This window comes from Fragaria vesca, linkage group LG7 (assembly GCF_000184155.1).
Source record: "Fragaria vesca subsp. vesca linkage group LG7, FraVesHawaii_1.0, whole genome shotgun sequence".
NCBI classification, from domain to species: domain Eukaryota; kingdom Viridiplantae; phylum Streptophyta; class Magnoliopsida; order Rosales; family Rosaceae; genus Fragaria; species Fragaria vesca.
The window spans coordinates 11,663,986-11,682,091 of NC_020497.1; the positions used below are offsets into that span (position 1 = coordinate 11,663,986).

At 38.3% G+C, this 18,106-nt stretch overlaps 2 protein-coding genes across 2 annotated transcripts; one reads left to right on the top strand and one right to left on the bottom strand.

Moving 5' to 3' along the window:
• Nucleotides 1-2,209: 2,209 nt before the first annotated feature.
• LOC101299993 (stromal 70 kDa heat shock-related protein, chloroplastic-like) lies at nucleotides 2,210-5,785 on the bottom strand. The gene is made up of 8 exons (XM_004307119.1): nucleotides 5,205-5,785; nucleotides 4,632-4,884; nucleotides 4,449-4,528; nucleotides 4,174-4,316; nucleotides 3,961-4,059; nucleotides 3,646-3,835; nucleotides 3,084-3,482; nucleotides 2,210-2,945 (listed from the first exon to the last, which is right to left on the bottom strand). The coding sequence occupies exons 1-8, from the start codon at nucleotides 5,730-5,732 to the stop codon at nucleotides 2,532-2,534; spliced, it is 2,106 nt and encodes a 701-aa protein (XP_004307167.1). The 5' UTR covers nucleotides 5,733-5,785; the 3' UTR covers nucleotides 2,210-2,531.
• A 6,852-nt stretch (nucleotides 5,786-12,637) lies between these two features.
• On the top strand, nucleotides 12,638-17,088 carry LOC101300283 (trafficking protein particle complex subunit 2-like). The gene is made up of 6 exons (XM_004307120.1): nucleotides 12,638-12,810; nucleotides 14,508-14,648; nucleotides 14,859-14,944; nucleotides 15,033-15,094; nucleotides 15,358-15,443; nucleotides 16,735-17,088. The coding sequence occupies exons 2-6, from the start codon at nucleotides 14,568-14,570 to the stop codon at nucleotides 16,825-16,827; spliced, it is 408 nt and encodes a 135-aa protein (XP_004307168.1). The 5' UTR covers nucleotides 12,638-12,810; nucleotides 14,508-14,567; the 3' UTR covers nucleotides 16,828-17,088.
• Nucleotides 17,089-18,106: the final 1,018 nt, after the last annotated feature.

The window sequence follows — 18,106 nt, forward strand, 5'->3', positions numbered from 1 at the left end:
GATGCATGGTGTTCCCTTTTCATCAAGATCTCCATACCTTTTTCACTCATGTGATCCAATCACCGGAAATTCATCATGTTCTATCACCATTTGTGCACCATCAAGGCATCAACAACTGTGCTTCCAAGCAATTTATACAAGTTTCCGAATACTTTTCATGACAACCAAAATGCCTTTGGAGACTTTAATAACTCCACCTTGCCACGAAAATCAAGCTCCGAAAGTTAAGGGTGGCTGGTCCTTATGGAGGAGAACGGAACTGCTCGTCTTCTTAATCCGTTTTCCGGAGATAGAATTGAACTCCCATCAATAGGGTCGACAATCCCTCTAGGCATGAGGAGAGATAATCTCGTCAAAGTTGTCACCTCCTCCAAGCCACCACCGGTGTCGTCGTCTTCCGGTGAGGTCTTTGTTGTTGTAATAATACTATACTGTAATATCGGGTTAACACAACTTGCTTACTATAGGCTTGGACACGACGAGGGATGGAATAACATCAGCCAGAAGAGTCTGGTAGTACCCGATGCCTATCACGGACGTTATGTTCGACAGTACAAATGTCAAATGGTAACTTCTATGCATTGGCAACCAATGGCTCAGTTGAAGTTTGGGACTTGAGGCAACGTATTCCCATAAAAACACTTCATCTGCAATCTTTGGCACACCAAGTAGACATTGATCCCAAATTATTCATACCATGTATGGATTGTATGATTTATTTGGTGGAGTCCTTGGGTGAACTTTTGTTGGTGAGACGATTTATAAGGAAGACATACACTTTTTTATGGTAAGAACCATCCCAGTTACCCCTGTGTTAATCGTCCTTAAAGAACCATGCACTTTAGTATCTACAGGCTTAAGTCCTTAAACAAAGGGTTCGAATGGCAGAAGGTGGAAAGTTTGCACAATCGGGCTCTATTTCTGGGAGGAAATCATTCAATTTGTCTTGCCACAACTTCCCGGATTGTGAAGAGAACTCGATTTACTTCACCGATGATCAGTGGTGGGAAATGAATAATAAGAATTACAAGCACTCTATTGGTAAGAATGGAGTTTGCTATGGGGGATTGGGGGCCATGATCTTGGAGTATACAAGTAAAAGATGATATTGTGAAGCCAATGCCGTGTTATATGAGATTTGATCGCTGGAGTATCAAACCACCACCCTTTTGGATTGTTCCAGATTTAATCCATGGAATCTGAGGATTTCTTGCAGTACACATTTCTAGAATTCTGTTTCCAAATCATCAAGGTTCTAACGGTTGTATGTTGTAAAGATTGTGAAAAATGGAAGACAAACGCAGATTGTAGTTTATGTAGAGAGATATTCTCCAATATGCATGGTTGTTTTGGGATTCTATAGCTTCATTGAGTTCATTCACAGAGTGCACCAATGATGTTATAGGGTCCTATAATTATATATGCATGCATATATATATGTATGATTAGTTTTTTTTTTTTTTTGATGGAATATATGTATGATAGAATGTTTTGTTACATATTTCCAACTTCTCTTAATTGAGAAGTGAAGTAGATTTGATGAAGTCCTCTGAAGTCGATCCGAACCTTGCATCCAGTGGAAATATATTGTCGATTTAGAAGTGCAATTGCTTAACATTGAGATCCCATTATGACCTGAAGCTAGATTCAGTTTTATGGTTCTGTTACATTGCATGTCCTAATTAACCAAACGTAGGTAAGGGTCACGTTAGAATAAGTCATGCAGGCAACTCTAAAGTAACATAGTGAAATCACCATGTGATGAAGACTAAAAAAATTACACATGAAAACATGTTAGAATTATCTTACTGTATTGAGACGCAACCCAGGAGCACCTTAGGCAGAGGGGGCTACGTTAGATTCCTCGGTTTAGGTCTAAAATTCACGGCCGTCAGCCACGAGCCTTACCGTATCTAGATGCAATCTCGTCGTCGTCTGCACCACCACATCGGCTTGCTTGTTTTCAAGAGGCAACTAGTATATCAGATATCATCCCTAAACTTGGCTGTGTCTATTAATACTATTGCTCGGCCTTGACAAGCAGATGGCACAACATTAGATTCACCATTTCAGTCACATAAACGCAAGCTATACCTTGACAAGCAGATGACGCAACAATTGGTTCATCGTTTCACTCGCTTAAACGCATCCGGGGAAAGAAAAAACGCTTTGGAATGCAAATAACTTGCTTTCCATGGAGTTCCAACATGTGTCAAAAACCAAAGCAATAGGAGTATTATTATTGGGTAGAGAGAGGACATACATACTCCTTTAGTGAGTACACTGTTCTGCTTTTGAATGGGATTTGCTGCTAAAACAATTTGCATGCATCCAACATTTTGCTATCTCACCCTAATCTAGATTCAGTAAACTCTTATCAATCCGCTATCATCTCATCCTCCATTAAAACAAAAATGGCCAGATTAAAACCCCAAGCACCACATCAAATCCCACAGTTGATTCTATCTCTTATACACATTTACTGACCACGAAATTAAATAAGATAACAACTATCTACCAAACCGCTGTGCTCACTTGCTGTCAGTGAAATCTGCATCGATAACATCTCCTTCAGGTCCCTTGCCTGATGAGGATGATGATTCTGAAGGCCCATCTTCAGCACCCGGTGGTGTTGGCCCTGCGCCCGCACCAGGTGCACCAGGCTGGTTGTAAAGGGACTGTCCAAGCTGCATAACTTCCTGGTTGAGGGCTGCCATCGCATCCTTAATAACCTGGGTTGAACCCCCAGAAATCGCCTCCTTGAGCTCTCCGAGTTTTGCCTCAACCTTCTCTTTAACAGGGGCTGGAACCTTCTCTCCCAGCTCCTTGAGCTGCTTCTCAGTCTGGTAGACAACAGAATCTGCCTGGTTCTTTGTATCAATGGCATCTCTCTTCTCCTTGTCCTCCTTTGCAAACTTCTCTGCTTCATTAACCATTCTTTGTACCTGTATGTTTCAAGACATTTTCAAATATAAGTCCAGACTACAAACATAAATAGCTATGAACCATGAAGACATGTGTAGACGTAGCTCCAAAAACCATATTTCAGCTCTCTAATCAACTACATCATACACAGTACGTACCTCATCATTAGGCAGGGTGCTAGCACCAGTAATGGTAATATCCTGCTGTTTGCCTGTGCCCTTGTCAATAGCAGCGACAGAGAGTATACCATTGGCATCAATGTCAAACTTCACTTCAATTTGAGGAACCCCACGTGGTGCAGGCGGGATACCATCCAGACGGAAACTACCAAGAGATTTATTATCTCTAACAAACTCTCTCTCCCCTTGGAGAACATTGATCTCCACACTTGTCTGCCCATCTGCAGCCGTTGAGAATACCTCTGACTTAGAGGTAGGTAGAGTGGTGTTTCTGGGAATGATCTTTGTCATGACACCACCAAGGGTTTCCAAACCCAGTGACAGTGGTGTCACATCCAACAATACAATGTCGCTTACATCTCCAGCTAATACACCAGCCTAGAATCAGGCAAATAAAAGCAGCACCAGTCAGGTAACACTAATAGTAGAAAGAAATCATACATCAGGTAACCAGAAACCAAAAACTATGATAGTAACAGCCTGAAGAGGATAATTATACATCAGTGTAATGTTATCAATTGTAGAAGAAATCATGACTCACCTGAACTGCAGCACCAAGGGCAACAACTTCATCAGGGTTGACTGTAACATTTGGTTCCTTCCCAGTCAACTTCCTGACAAGCTCCTGAACAGCAGGTATACGTGTTGAACCACCCACAAGTATAACCTCATCTAGGTCTTTGAAGGAGAGCTTTGCATCCCTCAAGGAATTTTCAACAGGAGTTTTAACTCTGAGGTAAAATATAAAAGAAACATTCAGTACTTTGATCCATAATGTCCATAAATTAGACTGTTACAGAACAAGAAGGATCTGGTAAAGATAGCACTACAAACACATTACAACAATAGTTCATACCTGTCAAGGAGATCTGAGCACAACTCCTCAAACTTGGCCCTAGTAAGGGTGGTCTCAATATGCTTGGGGCCATCTTGCGTAGCAGTAATGAAAGGCAAACTGGGAACAAAGCATTTATGATCCATAAAAGACTTTTTCAAGTATTACAACCTACGAAAAACGCCAAAATTTGAATTATCCAGAATAATATTCAAAATTATCTCAGAAACAAACCTAATGTTTGCCTGCGTCAAAGATGACAACTCCATTTTGGCTTTCTCAGCCGTCTCTGTCAGCCGCTGAAGAGCTTGTTTATCCTTCAATAGATCAATTCCTTCATTTCTTTTGAAGTCTTCAGCAAGCCAATCAACAATCCTCTGGAAAATATAGCCACTATTATTAGTGTTTATCTCATTTCGACAAAAGGAAAGTATCTGAATAAAAAGGGAGAGTAGATACAAAAGTTTATCTGATGCAGTGTAAAGAATGAAAGGAAATCAACTCCTGACCTTATCAAAATCATCACCACCCAAATGTGTATCTCCAGAAGTTGATAGCACTTCAAACACACCATCACCAACCTCCAGAACTGTAACAGAAGGAGAACAATTTGGTGTTTAGAAAAAGGTACCAAATCAACATCGACAAAGATGACTAAAGGCAACATATCCAAGTTAAACAAACACCATTACCTGAGACATCAAAGGTACCACCTCCAAGGTCAAAAACCAAGATAGTTTCATTGTTCTTCCTTTCAAATCCATACGCTAATGAAGCAGCAGTAGGTTCGTTTATGATCCTCAGCACTTCCAACCCAGCAATACGGCCAGCATCTTTGGTAGCAGTCCTCTGAGAATCATTGAAGTAAGCAGGCACAGTGACCACAGCTTTGGTGACTTTATCGTTTAAAAATTTTGAAGCATCATCCACCAGCTTTCTCAAAACCTAATTCAGAGCATAAACGAGATTAACAATAACAAAACCCAACACAAAACATCATTTTTCACAATAAACCAAATCCTATCAATGACCCTTAGCCCTAACACACATCATGCCATAATAAATCGAAACATTCTGAATTTCTTAATCATCAATCAATATCAACAACAACAACCGAATGCAGATAATACATCCACCAACATAACACTACAAATCTAAAACTTTACCAACAATCTAACTTGCAACCAAAATTTGCCAATTTTGCATAAACAAGTTCAAAGATACTTAAACAGTATAAGGAAATGAAATCGGAAGTGAAATTCTACCTGAGCAGAGATTTCTTCGGCGGCGAACTGTTTCCCAATAGCAGGGCAATCGAGCTTGACATTCCCATTCTCATCCCTGATAACTCTATACGAAACCTGCTTCGACTCTTCGTCAACCTCAGACATCTTCCTCCCAATGAACCTCTTCACCGAGAAGAAAGTATTCTCCGGGTTCACAACCGCCTGCCGTTTCGCAATCTGGCCCACCAGCCTGTCCCCGTTCTTCGTATACGCCACCACGGACGGCGTCGTCCTCTGCCCCTCGGCGTTGGTCACTATGGTGGGCTTCCCACCCTCCATGGCGCCGACGGCCGAGTTCGTCGTCCCCAAGTCGATGCCGACGACTTTCTCGTTGACCACGCGGAGCGGCCCGGCGCGTCGCGCGGCGAGGTTGGGCCGGAGGGTGACGAAGCCCCGGAGCGGCGCCGTTTGGCCGAGTCTTTGGCGACCGAGGAACGGCGACGACTTTGGGGAAGCGAAGTTGGGGGAAGAGGTTCCCAAGGCGTTGATTTGAGCGGAGCAGGCCATTTCTGAGATTGGGAAATTAGGGTTTTGAGGAAAAGCGGAGAATAAAACCCTAACCCCTGAAAAAAGTGAGAGAAGAGAAGAAAGGAGGAGAAAAGAGATTGGGTTTTTGTGAGGAAACAAGTGAAGAGTAGATAAAGGGTTTTCCGAGGACGAGAGTGGAAGGGTTTTGATTCTCTACTAAATGCGTAGGATGTCTCCTTCACTTGCCACCTCATCAACAATTCATCCAACCACCAGAGATTAACACTGCAATATGGCTATGTAACCTAAGGTTTTTCTAACTCAAATCTTGATTAATGAAAGTGTTGAATATAGTCGAGGGATATCAAACATAAACCCTTGATTATAAAGACCTGAAATAATATCAGAAATCTCTACAACGAACATATACTCAGACATGCACTGATTAGCAAAGAGTACTCTAATAGCTGCTCTAATTAATTTTACATTGCGGTGACATAATAGAAAGATAACTTGACATATACCCTGATTACATATCCTAATGTCTAATAAATCAGCTCTCCAACTATGTTGCCGCTAGAAGATAGATCCGACGACATTTATTTTCCCTCTACCACTAGTCGGCAACGACCATTTGACGAAACAATAAACTCGCTGCCTACCTAGAGCAGACAAGGCACTTTAAGTGCACCGACAAACACATAGCCCGACTCACCGAACACAACTAATGTAGGGACTTATTTCACAAAAAGCGCAACAAAATTAAATAACAACTCTAAAATAAAAAACAACTACGGTATGATGTGTTGTCAAAATGGGTATGAAGCGATTGTGGTTGTCAACCACATATTGTATGATGTGTATATTCTCTTAACAACATGTGCACTCTCTATGGTCATAACAATTCATTAGGCCTGGGCATATTGACCCCGAAATGCAGTCACCGCCCGCACCACACCGAAATATTAGGTGCGGTTAACCGAATTTAGGTAAAACGACAGCATTTTGTTCACACACCACACCGAAACCGTTTAATCTAGTGCAGTTGCGGGTTCGGGTATAAAACCGCGCGCTTGCAAATCGACCAACCCGCTTTTATTAATATTCATATATTATAATATTTATGTATATATATAGAGGGAAAGAGTCAGCTTCCCAAACCCAATTACCCTAGCCGCATCTGTTTCTTGACTTTCTTCTTCCCTCACTCTCCCAAAACCAATTAACCCTAGATGCGAAGTCTCACACAGTGAAGCTAGAGGTCTCTGACTCTCTCATTTTGCCATCACTAGCTAGTTCACCACGCCCTCTCAGTTGTGTTGCTATCTTCCTACTCTCTTGTTTTTAGTTTTCTATTCTTCGCTGAGTTCTCTCACATGTCTTAATGTCTTAGATTCTTCTGAATCTTCTCCTTATTCTCTCTTTGAAAGGTGAATTAGATTTTCATTAAATTGAATTAGGGTTTGAAAATTGATTTGGGTTTTTGTGTTTTGCAGATTATGGAAGGGCACTCACTGAATGGTGTGCCGTCCTTTACGCCCTCGTCCTCGCCTTCTCCAAGCATCGGAACCAGTCGAACCACCCCCTCACCAAGTCCTCCACTTCCACTGGTAGCCCATCCACCGGTTCCACCGTTTTCACCGCTTCTTGAATGTTGAATGTTTAGTTTTATTTTAGGTTGAAGGTTGAATGTTGCAGTACCTATGTTGCAGGTTGATTGAGTTTGAATGTTCAAAGTTGCAGTACCTATGTTGCAAGTTGATTGAGTTTTGAGTTTTTGACCGTATTGAATGACTTGAATCAGTTGAATGAATGTTTATATGTCAGTTTACTTATTTGCGAACTTAGGCATTGATGAATAATGAGGTTTAACTATGTAATGCGGTTTGAAACAAACCGCATCGAGCTGCACCAATAATGCAGTTTGCATTACTTAAAAGTAGTTGTAGTCTGCAAAATTAGAACACCGAAAATGAAGTTTGCACTACGGTTTCGGCCTCAAACCGCACCGCACCGCACCGCGCCCACTCCTACAATTCATGTGACAAACCCACCAGTAAAAGGTTTAGACAACCCAGTTGCCACAACACTCTCCTTTATCAAACTAATTTATCAAACTGATACATTCTTCAGTTGTTTGGGGAGGTCTCACATTAACATGTTCACCAAGTGTTCAATAGCAATATTTACTTCCATCCCTGACCCAATAGCACCTCTTTTCACATTTGTAGTCACTCTCCTCGATTCACATTGTATGATTGATGGTCTTTCACCCAAAAGATGAAAGTCAAAGTTGCACAAAATCTTTTGGTCTAATTTCCTCTCTTTCCTTCCAGCGTTGCTGATAACGTTGTAGTCTTTTAATGATAATCTTTATATCATCTCTTTTATCTATTGCGTTTTTAGTACTTTAAGCATCTTATTTGTTATTTCAACATCCTCTTCCTCTATTGCCAAAAGTTTATTCTTATAATTATAAATCTTGTAAAAGCATCCGTCCGCTACAAGAGCCACCACATGTTGTTCATGGTTTGAACATATGTCACATTAAGTCTTCAGCTATTTTTTATGTCCTAAACATCCTTTATATGTTTGAATGATATGAAAGTATTTCAAAACTTTAATCGGAACACTTTTTTTCCTCATTGGTCTCCTCGTTTTTTCCCCATCTTGAGGCACTATATTTGAGACAATTGTCCAAGTCTTTATATACTTTTTTCTGAATAAACTACAATCATTTTCACAAATATCAATTTTTTATACTCCATCCGAAATATTTTCAAAAACTTCTTGATCGAGTACAACGATTTATGAAGCACATTGTCCTTTGGGAGCATGTTTAGCAATGTATGAAAAAGATTATCAAAACTCTGATTAGACCATCAATTTTGAATTTTATGTCGATATAATTCTACAATGCTAATATTAACTTGTTGTAGCTTGAATAATTTAGGTAGAGAGAGATTTCTGCATCTTATAGTTTGGTTATGAAATCATCATCATGAATTTCTTAGTAGGCTCAACGCACTCTTCGTTTACAACTAACTAGGCTCCATATGTTCTTGATAAAAAAAATAGACAGCTCTAAACGTTTAACACATCTTGCCTAATAAAAAATGGATAGCTCTAAACAGTTCTAAAAAATGAACAGAACACCTAACAAAACATATATATTACATTATGCCTTTAAATGAAATCTTGCCTCTTATGACAGATCAAGCAAATAGAAATGATGAACCAAATAATGTATATAGTCTCAAAATCCCTCTGAACTAAGCTTTACTCTGCTACGCACAAGAGTTTTGAATTCATCCTCACTTGGTTTCTTTAATTTAAGTTTCAACCTCGCGGAATGATCTTTTAGAGCTTCGAGTTCCAAAGTCTCGGTAGCTTGACGCTCTGTATGAAAATACAAAATTCTGACGATCAATTCTCCATGAACTCCAAGAGTCTAAGCTTTGTCAATACCAAACACTTCTCCTTTAGTTCTTTCTATACCGCAAGCTCAGACGTTGCGATATAAGTCAACTTAATGGTAACACATAACAAAGTTTTGTCAAAATGGATATGAAGCGATTGTGGTTGTCAACCACATGTTGTATGATGTGTATATTCTCTCCATAGCGTGTGCACCCTCTATGGTCAAAACAATTTATGTGACAAACCACAAGTAAAAGGTTTAGAGATAACCTAGTTGCCACAACACTCTCCTTCATCAAACTGATACATTCTTCAGTTGTTTGGGGAGGTCTCACATTTAACATGGTCACCACGTGTTCAGTAGCATATTTACTTCCATCCCCTGACCCAATAGTACCTCTTTCCACATTTGTAGTCGCTCTCCTTGATCCATATTATATGATTGATGGTCCTTCACCCAAAAGATGAAAGTTAATAGTTGCACAAAATCTATGAAGTTTTGACGATTTTGCTCATATAACTATCATATCAGCAACATGATTTTCGTTATTAAAAGGAAAGAGGTTGATTAGACGTACCAGAAAAATCTTGATACTTTTTTACAAAAAAATGTTCGTAACCATCCTTGGAACAAACATAAAAAGGACTATCAAATGAACGGCAAAATCATAATATTCTTAATAAGCAGTTAACGCATCTTTGTTGTATACCCGTCGACATTCATCTTTTACAACATGAAAAACTGCATGAAAACACAAAGAAACAACTATAAATAAGAGTTTTGTAAATATGATAATTCTCATATAAATAATGTTGAAAAAAATGATATTATAGTTACTGATTTACATTATATAGTTACGTTGAGCTATTAAATAGAGAGATGTAAGTTAATAACGAAAAAGAAGGATTGAGGTGTATTACCCTTTATGGGTCCTCTAGTGTATGAGTCAAAAAATCCAGCTACGAGTAAACGACAGACAACAATATCTATTGCATCGGCAAGACATATGTTGACTTCATAGCTAGCAAAATAGTTTTTTAATGATAGTTTCTATATCATCTCTCATATCTACTGTCTTTTTCAATACTTTAAGCATCTTATTTGTTATTTCAACATCCCCTACCTTTGTTGCCAAAAACTTGTTCTTATAATTATAAATCTTGTGAGAGCATCCGTCCGCCACAAAAGCCACCACATGTTGTCTGTGGTTTGAACATATGTCACATTAAGTTTTCAGCCATTTTTTATGTTATGAACATCTCTTATATATATATTGAATGATATGAAAATATCTCAAAACTTTAACCGGAACATTTTTTTATCTCATTGGTATTCTTGTTTTTTTCTATCTTGAGAAACCACATTTGAGACAATTGTCCAAGTTTTTATATACTTTTTTTTTCTGAATAGACTACAATCATTTTCACAAGCGTCAATTTTTTCGTACTCCATCCGAAATATTTTCAAGAACTTCTTGATCGAGTACAACGATTTATGAAGCACATTGTCCTTTAGGAGCATATTTAGCAATGTCTGAAGAAGATTATCAAATCTTTGATCAGACCATCCACTCTGAATTTTATGTCGATATAATTCTACAATGCTAATATTCTAATAACTTGTTGTAGCTTGAACAATTTAGGTAGAGAGGAATTTCTGCATCTTGTAGTTTGGCTATAAAATCATCATCATGAATTTCTTCAGTAGGCTCAACGCACTATTCGTTTACAACTGACTAGGCTCCATATGTTCTTGATCAAGAAAATGGATAGCTCTAAACAAGTTATATATCTCTTCATTGACCACTTTGTCAATTTTATTGCGACTAATTATATGTTCTCCATGTTCATACCAATCTTTTCTTTGTTCGTACTTGGCTTCCATTTGCCTCATCAGCAACACTATCACACCTTGATGGTCATTGTTTCGACAATCGATGTAAAGACACAACATCATTTCAGGCTTTCTCAAGTTCTTTGTGACTGTTTTCTTAAAATTCCATGCACCTTCCTCATACCCTGGATCAGCTTTATAATAGAACAAGAAAAAGAAATAAGGAAAAACTATTCTTTTGACATCTAAGTGTTAACATTTTGTAGTGATTATCTAGACACAATAGTTTCTACATGTGAAGACGCACCTATGCAACCCTTTTCCAGCATATACTCATGTATTACTTTGGCAAGAAAATTCTAAAATTCAAACAAAAACTGTTTATCAGTTATGAAAGTGCATAAAATTAAAACAAGGAATTTCTGAAAAATAAGCAAACATGAAATTAAATAACTGAAGATAGTTCATCAGCAAAAAATTTAATTTCAGTAAATTAAAAACCCATGAAGGACTACCACTAGCTTTTAGTCTATATTCTTATACTTACAAACCCATGTATAACAAAGTATTGCAATCTAATAATCCTCTTCTTGTTTTCAATGAAAATACACATACGGCTAAGCATAGAGAGGATATCATAAGCTACGCAATGTTATCATGGAAGGCTACAATTAGAATAACTAAGTAATTTCAAGTTCGATTGCGAGATTAAAAGGAAAAACATTGTGATTAGTATATAAAACTTCCCTGACAAAGGTTTTGTGCTCCAAAATTTGCTCAAGTAAGGTAAACCCGTCTCCAACATAAGTAGCTCTTAGACCAGTACTTTGCCAAATGACAACTTATTACATTTATGCAATGGAATGTTAATTGAAACCTTATACATATATGAGACTGATGGCTAAAAAGGAATCTTATGCACTCATATAAACATAATAAACACATGTGCACTTACTCCTAAGTTCTTAAAAACCCCACAAATTAAAGTCAAAACTAGCCCAAAACCTCAGAACTCTTGGCCCATTTGTTGACCTAGCCCAAGTGTCTTTGCAGCCACCACCCTGTACTGAGAAAAATCATATGCCGATCTCACCGCCTAGCAACGCCTTCGCTCGCCCAAAGGTCACCACCACCTAGAAACACCCTGAATCTCTAAAGCATAAAAACTGATTCAAAATTGAAAGGGTTCCAATACCTCAACAGCGCCGCCTGCATCCTGACGATGATATTCTGCTGCCACCCTAACCTTGAGCCAAACATCTGTGCGCTGCCGTCCCTTGAAACCAATCTCGACGATTGCTCAACCATAGAGAAGCGGCGAAACTAAGACAAGAAGACCCAATCCACATCTAAACTTTAAGCCATAGATTTCGAAACCCGAAGACCATTAGAACAATCGTTGCCCATCCAATCCGACAGCACGCCATGGGTGTCGGCGTGGCTAAGAGACCAGCCTAGACTGAGGCTGTCGTCACCAGATGAGGTCGTTTCCAGAGTTAGGTGAAAGCCTCCACCGCTCTTGTTCTCTTGGAGTTAAGTTTCTTGTTTTCTATGATTTCATTAATCAAAGTCGATCATCTTTTAAAAATAAATAAATAAAAAGATTCGGTGGTTCGACTGAAAGCCATTATATCACATTAGCATATTAATTCTAAAAACTATCAGATTAACATTACAATCCAAAATTCCCTAAAAAAAAAAAAAAAAAAAAAACCAACACTAAAAACCAAATTGATAAAAACACAAAAACGACGACGGCATGCACAGGAGAGAAAGACGACATCTGGCTTCTGCACTGAAGAGAGGAGACTGAGACCGACCGAGATCAATAGCTCTTCAGAGACGAAGGGCTTGGTCGATTGGGTATGTCAGTTGATCCTTAAGTTTTCATGTTTTTACTCAATTGGGTTATGATGATGGCAATTCGCAGATGGATTGATTATATATATTATTCATTCAATTTTCTTGCTCGCTGATAGACTTGAGTTTCTTTTTCGTTTTCAATTTTGAAATTGTGTTTATGGTTTGATTTATGTATTGTGAAAGAAACCAGACCAAATTTTCAGACAAAAGGCTTTTGGTTAACAGAATGTAGAAGATCTCTCCTTTTGTATTAGTTTGATTGAGCTTTTGGGTTTTTGTTTGCTTGGTCTGAACTGAGTATAGCTATTATCTTTTTCATTGATTTGGCTCAGCAATTAGCATAAGTTGTTCAACTGGGATTCCTTTCTGTCATATAGTAGGTAACATAATACCGGGTAGTTGGATATCAAGGCTGTTAGAGTTTACATGGGTATATACTAATGCAGTGTTGTTTAGGATCTGTCTTAATAGCCTGTGTTAGTGTTGCAAGGAACTCATCGTGGGGATAGATTTATCTTTCTGTTTAGGAGCACGTAGTTAGTGATTTGAATCATTCCTGTTATCATGTACCACGACTTAGAGTCATGCTAAGCCTAAGTTGTGAAGGCTATAAATGCCTAAGTTGTCAATAATGAACATGTGAAGATATTCTCCCAGCTCTGTTGTTTGTGTTTCTAGCTTTGAAATTCAACAAAGGCTTTTTGTGTGTGAGTTTAAATTGTACTTGGATATCAGTAATCTCTGTTATTTCTGATAGTGAAGTTCAAGATTTAAATTCGGTGGCGCTCTATGAGAATTTCATTTACACCCTCCTGTATTCACAAGCATGCTAGCTTGCACTCATGTCCTACGCTGGCTTTTTGTATATATAAAGTTCCATCTGCTACCTGCACAAGAATCCAATCACAAATAATGCATCTTAGTTTGTTCTTGGCTAACACAATAATTGTCATACCCTCTTTTACAAATTTATTTTTGCATGTGCTAAAACAAGGCTTCAGGTTAGTCTGTGTGTAAATTATTGAACTTAGATTGAATACTTTGTTTTTATCCAATGTTTAAATAGCAGAAGTGAGAGTAAAGGAGCCCCTTCGTTCAATATCAATTAACCTTCAAGTATGTCTATAGCAGATTTAGTTATCTCAGCTGATATCCTTTTAAAATTCGGGTGACATACAGAGCTCCAAACTGCTAAGATTGGGCTAAGACACAATCGGGTCATATGGAGCTCATTTATTTTGTTGCACACTTCAGCTGGGATTGGAGCAACTTTGTGTTCTTTGTTTTCACCTTCAAGTCACGAGCCTTCAATAAATCGACTTTATTCATGTGCAGGGCTAGCATTACCCCTTTGTTCACGAGCCTTCAATAAACAGACTTAACTAAAAAATTTAGGCCGACGATAATCCTTCATATTTATGTATAATCATCCTCCTTTTCCTGTAAAGCCTTCCTTTGTTTTGAATTCTGATCTTGTTTTTTTTTCCCCCATTTGTATTAATTGTTATCACTGTGAATCAAATCAAATTTACAGTGTAAAAACACTAGAAAAGATGACCAGTTAGGACTTAAGAACTTTAGTAAAATTTTTGCTAGTAACGATAATCTGCGGTGGTTTGTCTGCTCTTTAAAAATAAAAAGAATAGAAGATGTAGTGTCACAACTAACACGACGTCGTTTGCTTCTCTGTCTAAAAGTTTATAGAGTCAGATTGGGGTAGAGCTAGCTCTGAAGAAGAAGAAGAAAGTAGAACAAAAATGGCGACGACGGCGTGTTTCATTATCGTGAGCAGAAACGACATCCCCATTTACGAAGCTGAAGTGGGATCTACGGCTAAGGTAATCTTTATCGTTTCAATTGAAATTTCGTGTTTGATTTACAATGTCAATGCCATTCTTTTTAAGTTTGTAGCCAATTCTTGAACTGGGTTTGTTCATTTCTTCAATTACCTGAAATGGATTCCTCCATTTCTTGTAAAATGTTGTCAACGTTGGTTTCTTTATTTTATAAGTGAGATGCTGTACTGAGAGTTGATGACTGGTTGGCAGAGAGAAGATGCTGCTCAGCTTCACCAGTTCATATTACATGCAGCTCTGGATATTGTGCAGGACCTTGCTTGGACTACCAGTGCCATGTCAGTCACCTCAAGCTTTCTTGAATCTTTAACTTGTTAAGTTGTTTCTCCTGTTAGTAAGCATTTTGGTTCTTGGAAATGGTTGCAGGTACTTGAAAGCAGTGGACCGCTTTAATGATTTGGTGGTTTCCGCATATGTTACTGCTGGTCATATCCTTCATCTTTTCGAATCTACTACTTCAGAATTATGTATTCCTGATTCTGCCAAGTTGTTGAATATTTTGTCACTGTTGTCGTGTGGTTTACTAGAATGTCAGTGTGTAGGATGATATCGATAATGTTGTCCTCAGTTCCCCAATTCATTGCTGCTGTTACACTTTAGACTCTAGAGGGATAGGTGTTTCCAGTTTGTATATGTGCTACTTTGTTTCATGAACACATTCCAGTTTGGTATTTTCCTTGACTAGACACACATACACGACTTATGCTGCTTCATGACTCCCGTAACGATGACGGGATTAAGAGCTTTTTCCAAGAGGTTCATGAGCTTTATATAAAGGCAAGTAATTCCTTACCACCTTTCTGTAGTTCCATGTGACTGTTCCATAATATGCTCTTAAAGTATGATAGACGTGTTCTTTATGAATTTCCACTCATTGTGTAGTGTAATTTCTTATCTGTAGCCTTAGGATGGCATAATATGAGTATAGGCAGGTTATGTTCTTCCATGCCATTCTGTAATTAGAAAACTTTGAATGTCAGATTACCATAATTAAATTAGTACACTCTAATAAAATCATGTCATCTTAAGAAGCTGTGGGCTAGGATTCCTAAATCAATTTTTTTCATTCATAATGTATAGATGAACACCTTCCTGTGAAGACCACTTCAAGGTCAATGTTTACATGTTTACTAGAACTATAAACTGCATAGGAGAAATATTAAAAAACAGAAACACATGGATTCCAATAAGTAACTATCATCATGTGGTCATGTCAAGGGAAATACTAATTGGTGGTGTCTTGCTAAAGCACACTTCAGTTCCTCCATTTCACATCCATCCCTTTTGTTAGCTCAGAATAGATCAGGACCCATATATTATGTCATCCATCAGGAGTTCTTGTTACCAGAAATGTAGTTAAACCAGGAACTGTTTGGTCAGTTCAATACTAGGAGCATTCTACAAAGATTAGATGACCAAACATTTTGTGAATTGAGCAGATAGTTATCAAAAAGAATCTAATAGATGTATGGTTCCTTGATTGAATTGCGTTACAAGTTTGTTGGGGTGAAGCTATTCTAACTTTCTTAAACAGACCACGTCTCTTTTGATGAGGACTCTACATTGGCAAATAATTTTCTTTGTGAAAGTCTGCTAGTGCTCAGCTATGATGAGTGATAAACAAAGGTTACGGTTTATATTTTTTTTATGGTAGACTCGCAGAGTTATTGATACACATAATAGGTAACACATAGGTTCATGTGTAAAGGGTCATTTTTAGATCCCTCATATTGCATTGTCTATTATGCATACCTTGTTTTTCTTTCTTTTTTCTCTGAAAGCTGTGCACATATACCTGCAAAATTTTATCTCTATATTATAATACAAATGTGGAAATATAGGGTATCCTCCGTTCTGTGTTCTAGCACAAATCTTTCCAAAAGCATTTTCTTGTTCCAAAGAGTGTGGTAATACCTAAAGGCATAGTGAGAATCCAAATTAGAAGCTGCCAACAAGAAGGGTGACGGAAAATAATAGTTGATTATTAGTGATTATGCATTAACCTGTGTCCTTAATTTCCACTATATGGAGACACTGATTATTGACCAGAGTGTTTGTGAATTTGCAGACTCTTCTTAATCCGACCTACTTGCCCGGTTCACGAATAACATCATCACATTTTGATACCAAAGTTCGTGCCCTTGCACGAAAGTATCTGTAGGACTCGTGCATTTTGCAAGGGGACGACCTCTTTATTTTATTTCAGAATGAGGTCTGAGTTACCAATTACAGGTATTCGAAAGTCTTTTCCCCCATATTTGTCCTTCTCAGGATTTTTCCGCATGGTTTGTCACTTGTAAACTATTGATGCTATAAAGATATTCAGTTCCCCATATTTTGGGGTGCTCGTGTATTACAAACCTCTTATATATTGTATTCATACATATGTCCGCACGGATTGATGATTATTTTGAAGTGGTGCAGATATTTGTTTTCTTTTTTGATGTAAATGTAAGTAATTCATTGACCCAAAGGGTCATTACAATCTGAAATTATCAACTCTACCACATCCGGAGGTAAACTGCACAGAAAAAGAAGCCAATTTGGCTTTGCAAGCTAGGGCGTGTGCAACCCCAATTGCGGTACACTTGACATGGATCTACTAAGCTTGGGAGGCTCTTTGCAGCCCCTCTCACGCCAAGGATCCACGCCCAGACCAATCAACGGAATCAGTCGCCACCGCTTCGACCACATTAACAGTCGGTCTCTATGAGATCAAAGGAAAATGATGAGAGGGCAACCTGGATACCTAGTAGCTCAATAAGGTTGTATGCAAGAGGAGTTGATCGAAAATAATTACTAACTGAGAGTTAAATATCAATTGAAGAGGACAGATCCCAGACACACAGCAGCACATCTGGTCCAACTTCAGAAGCTTCATCTTCTAGTTTTCCTTCTTTCTTTGTTTCTCACCAGACATCCTCAATTCCCCTGAGACAACTCAGTCCTTCAATTGTCTCCACCACCTTACGTACATAACCGAGGTCTCTTCACATCCCTTGCTACCTGCACTACGAGTACACTTAACTGCCTTTGAACTTTGAAGAGACTCATCCAATTTAGTTGGCTGTGTATCTGTACTTTTTGTTACCAGTCCATCGATGAACCTTTGAGCACCATTCTTCATTTGCATTCCTAACATTTCCAGTTGCTTCTTTTGGAGATCCAATGCCTTGCTGTTTTCCTGTGATACATCTTCAATCAACGGCTTTAAGCGTGCACTTGAGATGTCCAATATTTGGTCCCAGGCTCCCATCAACCTTCACTTCTATGTAAAATGTGGTTTGGTCGTCAATGCAGTTTATGCGCCATATTGAGTTGCTTCATATAGTTTATCTATTCATGTTTATTTAATCTATTGCCTTGAAGCTCCATATTAGTTTTGCAATTTGTTATTTAGTAAATTAGTTAATGGTTTTACATCTAAATATCACTTAAAT